The 11,226-nt window shown below is 40.0% G+C and overlaps 1 protein-coding gene and 1 pseudogene across 1 annotated transcript in view; one reads left to right on the top strand and one right to left on the bottom strand.

Moving 5' to 3' along the window:
- The window catches only part of C2CD6 (C2 calcium dependent domain containing 6), a 118,025-nt gene that overhangs the window by 100,039 nt on the left and 6,760 nt on the right, over window positions 1–11,226 (top strand). Inside the window, 2 exon segments of the mRNA XM_045296649.1 lie at window positions 9,053–9,127; window positions 10,441–11,226. Of these exon segments, the coding sequence (XP_045152584.1) occupies window positions 9,053–9,127; window positions 10,441–11,226 (861 nt within the window).
- Window positions 6,209–6,547, bottom strand: LOC123522409 (annotated as a pseudogene).

The following is an 11,226-nucleotide window of genomic DNA, read 5'->3' as shown; positions in this document are numbered from 1 at the left end:
CTCCTAGTTCTTTCCTCTATTTCCTTTTACTTTCCTCTTGTCCCACTATCATGCTCAGCCTTCATTTGGGTTTCAGTAATTTCTCTCAGTTACATTGCCCTTACCAGGCCTCTCACACCCTCCTTGCCACTAGTTTTAGATCACTTGTTGTTCCCTTGTCCCTGGGTTGGTCAACACCACCTCCTTTCCCCCACCTCCCCCTCTCCCATGTCCCCCTAGAATCATTGGTTCCATTGTTTTCTCCTCCAGACTGTTCATCCAGCCTATCTTATCTAGATAGATCTGCAGAGATAATAATATGCACCAAAAAACAAGGCATAGCAAGACAAAATGGCAAAAGAGAATACAAGGATGACAACAAAAAAGAAAACCAATGACCCAGAAAAGAATAAATTAATTTAAAAAGAAAAAGAAGAAAAAAAAAACCAAAAGCCTGTAAATAGATCAGTCTGATTTTTTACCTCTAGGCGTGTCCTGAGACTGGAACTCTATAGGAGCAGAAAGCCTCATCTTTCCCCCACAGAGCTACAGGTGGTTTTGAACTGCTGACTTTGCTATTAGGAACATCCATGGGCACTGAATGAGTAACAATAAGTAGAAATGTTGAATCAGAAGGTAACCAGTGAGTTTAATTTTAAACTGTCAGATTGCCCTTCAAAACAGTTTTACTAATTTGTATTTGCACCCAAATGTTAAATGATGCCCTAGAGGATCCCAGGTAGTGTAGTGGTTACTCTTGGACTGAGATCCGCCTGGTCAGCAGTGTGAAACTGCCAACAGCACCACAGGAGAATGATTGGGCTTCCTACTCCCATAAACAGTTACAGTCTCTGCAGCTCACAGTGGGTCACCATGGGTCAGCATTTACTCCATGGCAGTGAACTGTGGCGAGTCATTTTTTGTTAATTTGATTAACAAAATGCTATGTTATTGATATTTTAATTTCTACTTTCCTGGTTATTTTGAAGGTGAAATATTTCTGTGTGTTCATTAGACATTTGTATTTTGTGTCATCTTTGCCAATGGTATATGGTATCATGTTTCATTATTTATGCATGAGAATGTTTTCTATATTTTGAATAATAATACTTTGGTATCTTTGCTTTTTAAAATTTTTTGGTCTGTTTTTACCTTCGTTGGCATCATTATAGAAGTTTTCAATGTATATGTGTTCAATTCTGTCAACTTTTCCTTGGTGGATATTGGCTTATGTCTTGTTTAGACATTCTTCTCCCCTGCCAAGATAATCTAAGTATTCTCTTAAATGTTTAACTCTTATATCCACCTAGGCTTTCTATTTGTTTTGGTATGAGATAGGACTCTATAAACATCTTTCCTGAAATTGATACACAGTTGTCTCAACACTCTATAAAATGCCCTTGAAATCAGCATATTTTTGCCTCCCAGCCTCCAATCCTTTAAGATATCATTCCTTCCTCAACTCCTATACCTCGTGGGATTGTAAATCTTGACACTGCCTTTGTAGTTACAGTGATAAACATACAGATTAGCATAAAATAATAAATGAGAGGGCTTTTTATATTAGAATTGAAAGTGATCATTTTCTTGCTTAGTGAAGAGAGAATGACTATGAAAGTCAACAGAGAAAGGGGCAACAAAGAGATAGGAAGTATTGTATTGAGTTTTGTAGTGATGGAAAGATCACAATGTATTGAGAATATTAATTTTATCAATGAGAAAACTGGACAAACCTGGAAAGGTGGCTTCCAGATATGAGACAGTAGGCGGCATGGAATTGTAATTCTGTAGAGAAGGGAAAACACAAGGTGAGCAGGTAAGCTGTACAACTTAAGGCAGCAGGATGCGCAAAGGGAATGAAAGAAGTCTTGTTGAGAAAACAGAGATTGGAGTTTGGTGGAACAGAGGCAGAAGTTGTGGCCTAGAATGCCAGAGGGGAAGGCGCCCTAGGGGAAAAAATCTCTAGATAACTCCGAAGGTGTTTTCCTGGAGACTTTGATTGAGTTCTGATCAGAGTAGGAAAATATGGGAGGCAGGAAAAAGAGTCCCTGGAAAGAATTAAGTAGAAACATTCTAGCACTTCACATAATTCATATTTCCATTAGTCAGAATGAAAAGGCTTAGAACACATTTGACAGCAGCTAGAATCCTTCTTAGACAGTATCACCTCAGTGGAGAGGCTAACTCACCCCTACATGAAAGACTTCTGTAGACAGCCTTCTCCCTGTAGAACTTTACAGCAAGCCTCCAAAGGACCAAACTGATTCCAACTAACCACGTACCAGAACAAAGTCAAAAGAAATAAAATTTAGCAACCAACAATTCAAATATATATCATTTCCGGTTTTAATTTTTAAAAATTACAAGGCACAGAAACAAAAAACTCACTGCTACTGAGTCGATTCTGACTTATAGTGATCCTATAAGACAGTAGAACTTCCCCTGTGAGTTTCCAAGACGGTAACTCTATGCAGGTAGAAAGCCTCATCTTTCTCCCAGAATAAAGACGGGGTAAGAAAATATGACTCATAATGGTGAAAAATCAATCAATAGAATTAGATCCAGAAATGACAGAGGTTTGTCATGAACAAAAAGGGAACTTCAAACAGCTTTTATAAGTATTGTTGTGGTTAGGTGCCATGGAGTCGGCTCCAACCAATAGCAATGCTTACCACAACAGAAGAAACCTGCCTGGTCTTGAGCCTTGCAGCTGTTGTTGCGGCCATGGTGTCAGTCCATCGCCATGAGGGCCTTCCTCTGTTTTGCTGCCCCTCTACTTTACAAACACGATGTTCCTCTCCAAGGACTGGTCACTCCTGACAACATGTCCAAAGTATGTAAGACAAAATCTCACTATCCTTGCCTCTAAGAAGCACGCTGGCCATATTTATTTCAAGATAGGCCAGCTTGTCCTTTTAGCAGTCCATGGTATTTTGAACATTCATCTCCAGCACCATAATTCAAATCCATCAATTCTTCTTTGGTCTTCCTTATGCAGTGTCCACCTTTCACATGCATATGAGATCATTGAAAAATACCCTGGCTTGGGGCAGGTGCACCTTCTCAAAATAACAGCCTTGCTTTTCAATGCTTGAAAGAAGTCTTAGGCAACAGATTGACCAAATGCAACATGGCCTTTGATCTCTTGACTGCTGTTTCCATGAACCTTGACTGTGGGTAGACCCAACCAAGATGACATCCTTGATGACATCGACCTTTTCTCCATTGATCATGATGTTACCTATTGGTCCAGTTGTGAGGATTTTGGTCTTCTTGACATTGAGCTGTCATCCATATTTCAGATTGAATTCCTTGATCTTCATCAGCAAATGCTTCAAGTCTTCCTCACTTTCAGCAAACAGAGTTGTATCATCTGCACCCCAGAAGTTGTGACTAAGCCTTCCTCTCATCCTGATGCCACATTCTTCTTCACATAATCCAGCTTTCCTGGTGATTTGTTCAGCATACAGATTGCAAAACTATGGTGAAAGGCTAAAACCCTGACGCACACCTTTCCTGATTTTAAAACATGCAGTATTCCCTTGCACAACTGCCTCTTGATTCATGGACAAGTTCTGCATGAGCACAATAAAGTGTCTGGAATTCCCATTCTTCTTAGGGCTATACATAGTTTGTTATGATCTTTACAGTTGAAAGGCTTGGCATAGTCACAGAAACACAAGTAAACATATTTCTAGTATTCTCTGCTTTCAGCCAAGATCCATCTGACATGATTTCACATCCTCATCGGAATCCAGCCTGAACCTCTGGAAGCTCACTGTCAATGTCCTGCTGCAACCATTGTTGGGTGGTCTTAAAGCAAAATTTTACTTGCATGTGATACCAATGATATTGTTCTATAATCTGAGCATTCTGTTGGGTCATTTCTCTTTGGGATGAGTACAAATATGGATCTCTTCCAGTCAAGAGAGGCCAAGTAACTCTCTTCCAAATTTCCTGGCCTAGATGAGCGAGTGCTTCCAGTGCTTCATCAGCTTTCTGAAACATTTCACTTGGTAGTCCATAAATGCCTGCGGTCCTGGCTAATGCTTTCAGTGCAGCTCAGACTTCTTCCGTCAGCACCATTGGTTTTTATTTATATGCTACCTCCTGAAATGGTTGCATGTCAACTATTAATTGATTGATTCAGTGACTGTAGTTTTTTCTAAAGTATGTTTCAAAGTTCCTTTTATTTAAACAATTGTGAAATATTAAAAATAGTACAGGATTGAGTGGTTACTTAACACCTAAGAAATTATAAGGAAAGCCCTATTATTGTGCTATAAAATATAGCGTTCTACAGAGCAAATTTCCAAGAGTGTAGATGCCTACATTTCCAAACAGACTACCATCCCAACTCCATTTGAGTCAAAGAAGTAAAATTTAAAAGGCGCGGAGGGGGAGTAGATGAGGGCACATGCAGGGGAAAGGAGTATGGATGCCTTTTATGTTAGCATCTCCAAAGTGCATTGTGGAAGTAAAAAGTCTCTACATTAAAAAGTTAATATACAGAACAAAAAATCTTACCATAGTGAATGATGGGGGCAGTGCGGAGTGGAGATTCAAAGCCCATTAGTAGGCCACTGGAGATCCCCTTGCAGAGGGGTCTAGGGGAGGAGATGAGCCAGTCACGGTGCGATGTAACAATGATGAGAAATACAACCTTCCTCTAGTTCCTAAAGGTTTCCTCCCCGCTCCCACTACCATGACTCGAATTCTATCTTGCAAGACTGGCTAGACCAGAGGAGGTACACTGGTACAGATAGGAACTGAAAATACAGGGAATCCAGGACGGATGAGCCCTATAGGACCAGTGGTGTGAGTGGCAAAACAGGGAGGGTAAAGGGAGAATGGGTAGGGAGGAGGGAACCGATTACATGGAACTGTGTGTGACTTCCTCCCTGGGGGACAGACAACCAAAAAGTGGATGAAGGGAGACGTCAGACAGGGCAAGATATGACAAAATACCCATTTATAAACTATCAAGGGCTCATGCAGGAGGGGGGAGCGGGGAAGGAGGGGAAAAATGAGGACCTAATGTCGGGGGTTTAAATGGAGAGAAAATGTTTTGAGAAACGATGTACAAATGCGCTTTACACAATTGATGTGTGTATGGACTGGGATAACAGTTGTATGAGCCCCTAATAAAATGTTAAAAACAAAACAAAACAAAAAAGTTCATATAAATTATATGAATTACAATTTCCATAAAAGCCAGAACGAAAGGTTCTTCATAGGATAAAAGATATGCCTAAGCAACATATCATATTTGTCATGGATGTTAGTAACAAATGAAAAAAGCTTAAGTCTATGGCAGACTGAGTAAAATTTGGTATTCTGTAATCCCGAGATTGTAAAAGACTCTTACTACAAAAAAAACTGTAATGACTGGATACAGAGTTTTTTTTGTAGGGACTCTTGTGCTTCTGGTTGGTACATCATCTTCTTAATATGTCCAATTAATAACAGACATTTGTGAGAGGTTGTGCAAAACTACTCTATTTACAAAAATGGCACACAGGTGAATTCAACAACTGACACACATGCACACTTCATATACGTCATCAACAACAAAAGGCATGCTAACACTACTGAACTGAAAAAGAACATTCGTCTCAACAGCAGCTATTATGCACTAGTCAAATAAGTTATATAAGAATGGGCAAATATTGCCCAAGGAAATTTCCATTGTTAAAGCTGAAACAGGTTGAAAACTGTTTAAGTTCAAGCAAAGAGGCAGAAATATTTCAGAGACCATGCTATTTGTTTGTGTTTGAAAAATGTGACCTTTCTCTCAACTGTGGTCTTCAACTTCTGTTTTACACATCCAAAAGGAAAATACAGAATAAATCAATACAATAGAGGTAATTTTAAATTAGAGGAATATAGTTAAGATAAAGGAAAGAAGGAAGGTTAAAACATTAACATTGTAAAACTTGCTTGTTACTTGTTAGAACCAGTCCTATACTAGGAGATGCTATACACAAATATTTTTAAGTAGATTGCTTTATGCTATTCTAACATGTCCTTGCCATCAGTGAAGTTAAACTAATACAAAATTCTATATATTCCCTTACAATAGCAGCACACACACACACACACACACACACACACACACACACACACACCCCTGTCTGTCTCAAATGACATGGTGAACTGAAAGGATATAAAATGCAGAGAAATACCATATTAGGAAGAAATAATGGGAAGATCAATGCAATTCAGCTCTTTAAACAGCCAGCCAGCTTGCTAGCAACAAGGACAGCCTCTGCTGAGAAAGGGTCTGTGGAGTGGGTATGTGCCCATCAGGGACCCCCGGCTTATCTGGGGCAGCACTAGGAAGCTGTTTGTTCTTCATTTTTGCTTTACCCATGTTGTAATTCCCAGAATCAAAATGTGTTTGCCCTTTCCACAATTGTTTTCTTTAAAAATCTGAACGTCCAGGCTTTTGTCCCAGATGAGGATGCCTTGCTTTTAATTTTGCTTCTTCAGCTTTCTCCAGACTCGTTGCTTTTGTTTCCTTCTGCTCCTCCATCCCCAAGGCTACCCCCGGGGTTTCTGAGGACATAATCCTCCCTTTAGTGTGAGGGGAAAGTCCAGCCCCCCACATCTAATCGTGGGTTCCATAGGTGCAATTGTATGGTTGAGATATATATAAAGATTATAGTAAAGTCATAGAGAGCCTGAGAGATAGAAGAGAGAGTAAAATAAAGAAGTCAGACACATTTCATAGTAGCATGCTCACTTCCTGGGATGCCATGATCTCAACAGCCAGGTCCACACACAGCACGGGCCAAGAGAGCAGGGGAGTGCAGGAGAGAGACGTTTATTACTAACCAAGGATTATCTATCTCTTGGGGTGGTGGTGGGGCAAGCCCACTAATTGCAGGTAAAGACATACGTCACAGGAAGAGGTGGCACTATAGGTTATACAGCAATGAGAGGGGGGTGATCTAGGTGTATCCACACAATAGGACAGGGAGATATTGGGGGTAAACATGTGACAAGATGGGTAGATCCCAGATTCAGGATGGCAGCCTAACTTTGAATGTCACTGAGCAGGTTTGACCTGTTCTCTGGCTCTCTATGGAAACCATTATCAGTAGGGTGTAAACCCCACTTACAGGGACCAGACTGATGGCTGTAAGCCATTAAGGGAGAAGTAGCCCATTGTCCTTAACAGCAGGGAGTGGGCCCCTCTTGTGGTGGGACCAGACAGTAGTCTGGCAACTGACTGCCTTCAGGGAGGATGTCTAAGCATCTGACCTCCCACCATCTGCTGGCAAACAGCCTCTAATGTTTGGCATGTCTTTGGGGGAGACAAAGCTGGGGAAAAGTCTCTTTATAATCCCACATCTTTAGCATAATGCTGCACTGGCTGCACCTGAACTCTTTCCATCTCCTTTTGATGCTTCCTGCCTCATTCAATATTTTGCCCATAGAAGCTTTCACTCTTTCAACTGAAGGCTTGAATTTTTTCTTCTTCAGTTCTTTAAGATACTCTGAGTGTGTTCTTCCTTTTTATAGTGTTTTACTTTGTCTTCTCCGACTACCCCTCGAAACTTTCTATTCAGCTCTATGACGTCACTATTTCTTCCATTTGCTTCAGCTACCCTATAGTCAGCAAATTTCAGTGTCTCCTGACATCCACTTTGATCTATCCTTTCTTTCCTGTATTTTTAGTGACTTTTGACTTTCTTAATGATGTCCTCCCACAGCCCATCAGGTCATTAGAATCCAGTGCATCAAACCCATCTTGAAAAGGTCCCCAAATTCAGATGCGATAGGCTCCAGGGCATATTTTGACTCTCATGGATTAGTTTTAATTGTCTTCATCTTTAACTTGAATTTACATATGAGCAATTGATGATCTGATCTACAGTCAGCCCCTGGTCTGTTTTTAGCTGCTGATATTGAGCTTCTTTGTTTTCTCTTTCCACAGATGTAGTCAATTTGGCTTCTGGGGATTCCATCTGGAGAAGGCCATTTGGACAGTCTCCTTTTGTGTTGTTGAAGAAATGTATTTGCTCTGCACTTGCAAAATTCTATCATGTGATCTCCAGCTTTGTTTCTATCACCAAGTCCATATTGTCCAACCATTGTTCTTTTACCTTTGTTTCCAACCTTTGAATTCCATTGGCCAGTAACTATAACTACATCTTGATTGCATGCTTGAACGATTTCATGCTGAAGACCTTGGTAGAATTCTTCAATTTCTTCGTCGCTAGCTTTAGTGGTTGGTGTATAATTTGAATAATAGTAGTGTTGATTGGATTTCCTTGAAGGTGTCCTATCACACACATCATTGTACTTCAAGATTGATTCAGAAATATCATTTTTTGACAATGAATGCAACGTCATTCCTCTTAATTGTGTTATTCCAGGCATAATAAATCATATGCTTTTCTCATTCAAAGTGGTCAGTGGACATCTATCTTTAAGCATCCCATTTCATTTTTGACGATTTCGAGTTTCCTTAGATTTGTACTTCACATGTGGCAGCTTCTGATCATGAGCACGTTTGTGCAGCTGTTTCTCCTTGCCTTGAGTCCTGCCCCCTCAGCAAACAGAGATCTAGAAGGCTCCACACGCACAGGCTTTACCCGACTCACAGCACCATGGTCAACTCCATTCTGAGAAAGCAGCTCCTCCTCGTTCACATTTCGAGGCCCCTCCCACCTAAGGGGCCGTCCTCTGGCACGAGCTCCAGCAGTGTGGTGCTTCCATTTGTTTTGTTAGGCGCTCGGTATCTGAGTTTTTAGCGGATACTTCCTCCAAAGTAGGGAGCCGATTTCTTCTTCATTGTCTGTTCTTAGTCTGGTAGCTCTGCTGAAACCTGGTCACTTTGGGTGACCCTGCTGGCATTTGAAACACCAATGACAGAGCTTCCAACATCACAGCAGTGTACAAGCCACCACAGTGCGACAAACTGAGGTTGTCAGAAAAATAATTATTTAGGTCTTGATTTTCGTGTCTTTAATAACAGTTGCAAGAATAAAATAATATTAGGAAATAATTTTGCATTACTAGTAGTCTAAAATAAAACCTTTTTCTTTCTTTCCCCCCACCCCAGGGGTTTTTTGTACCAAAAGAACGCTTACCACCGTCTGTCATCCCAAGCTATATAGAAAAAGTTATGCCGTCCCAGGTGAGTCCCGAGTTATGTCAGCCCACTCCAAGTATATTTTATTACTGTGTTTCTTCAATACTTTTCATAATCAAATAGTTGCTCGGAGATTCTGCTCAGATACTAACCAAAAGGCTGGAGGTTTCATTGCATCCAGAGGTGTCTTGGGAAAAGGCTTGGGGGTCTACTTCTGAAAAAAACAGCCATCAGAAACCCCCTGTGAAGTGCACGTGTGCACTCTGGAACACTTGGGATCAGCATGGGCTGACATGGACTTGAGAGGAACAGATGTTTAAACCTGGTGTCCTGGCAGAAAGAACTGGCTGTCTTTTAAAAAAATACCTATTCTCAGGTCCCAATGTTGGCCTTCTAAATCATACATCTGGAGCTAGATCTGGGAATCTGTATTTCTCAAAACACCTAGGGGATTCTTATGTTATCGCATTGGTACCAACTAGCATTTGAAAGCCAGTTGTATTCATTAAAATGAATGTTGAGCTGTGCTAAATTGGGATACATTAAACTGAGTATTAACTGGTTATTTTATATTTTTCCCTCCCTCCAAAATTAGATAATGTAGACATAGTTTGAAAAGATTTCATGTTTAAGGTTGTGTCAGTAATAGTATAACCTGGTCTCAGAGCTACAAAGCTGCCGATTTATGTGATACTGAAAATTCACTGTAAAACAGTGTGTTTGGTGCTTTGTTTTGCTTTTGGTCCAACTCTCTTTTAACCATTTCTCCCATAGTGGTTCATCAAAAAGCAAGATCATCCTGTGACATGTTAAGTACAAGGAGAAGCTTATCATTGTTAAACTTTCAGACTTAAAGGCAAATGAGTCAGTTTTTAGATAATATTTATCATACTTTTAATGGAACATATGCTACTTGCTTTTACATCTTTTAAAAAGCAATTCTACATTGCTACTAAAATGGTAAATATTTATAAGGATGGAACTTAGATCTTGAAGTTAACCACCCCTTTAGCTAATACTTGATATTGAGCAGATAACACACACACACACACACACACACACAAATACACAAGTATTTATGAATGATTTTTTTTAAGTATTTCAGGTAGCCAAAAGCACATCAACAGCAAAAAAGTATTAAAATTAGAAGTTTTAGAAAATTCTGCATTGGAATTTTCATTTTTATTCCAATTTCAGAAATTTTCCAATTAAAATTTATTTTCTCCTTCTCATAGATGGTAGCAAGATGAATAAATACAATTGACAAAACACTTAAAGAAAATTAACTTGTTAACTTATTATCCATTTAAAACCGATGCTATAGAATGTCTTGTCTTTTTTTTTTTTTAATATTACAGCTCCAGAAAGTCCACATCAAGGACGGTTTTGATCCCTTTTTAAGAAATATAAACAACAAAGTTTCAGGCAGAAAAAGGAAAGACCACGATATGCCCAAGTGCAGAAGCAGTGTATCTTCAGAGATTGTAGAGCACGAAGACCAAGACCCACCTTACCCAGCACATTCGAAAACTGAAGAACCTACGAGCAAAGCCAAGGCCCATGAGCCTGATATCATCACAATACAGCCTTTAGACACCAGTTCAAAAGGAAGGCTACCAAATATCTCTGTATTGAGTTTTGAAAGAAAATCATCAACGTCATCAAGTCCTCTCTCAAAGTCATCTAGTTCCACAAAATCACTGGCACCTAAGCTAATTTTAAGTAAAAACCTGATAGACCTTGTAGATGAATTCTTTTACAACCCAATCATTCCTCTGAACCTTGAAGCAAGCAAGAGAAGCAGTGGATCTCTGAATCGGCGTGTTCAGGTTAAACCATCCAGTAATTTGAAAGATGTTCCTCTGGACCTTGAAGCAAACAAGGAAAGCAGTGGATCTCTGAATCAGTGTGTTCAGGACAAACCATCGAGTAGTTTGGAAGATGTTCCTCTGGACCTTGAAGCAAGCAAGAAAAGCAGTGGATCTCTGAATCAGCGTGTTCAGGATAAACCATCGAGTAGTTTGGAAGATCTTCCTCTGGACCTTGAAGCAAGCAAGAGAAGCAGTGGATCTCTGAATCAGTGTGTTCAGGACAAACCATCGAGTAGTTTGGAAGATCTTCCTCTGGACCTTGAAGCAAACAAG

Source organism: Echinops telfairi, unplaced genomic scaffold (genome assembly GCF_000313985.2).
Source record: "Echinops telfairi isolate 266 unplaced genomic scaffold, ASM31398v2 ScPeMD7_3;HRSCAF=10, whole genome shotgun sequence".
Taxonomy (NCBI): domain Eukaryota; kingdom Metazoa; phylum Chordata; class Mammalia; order Afrosoricida; family Tenrecidae; genus Echinops; species Echinops telfairi.
Note: the sequence above shows the minus strand (reverse complement) of the source record. Positions and strands in the feature narration are given on the sequence as shown.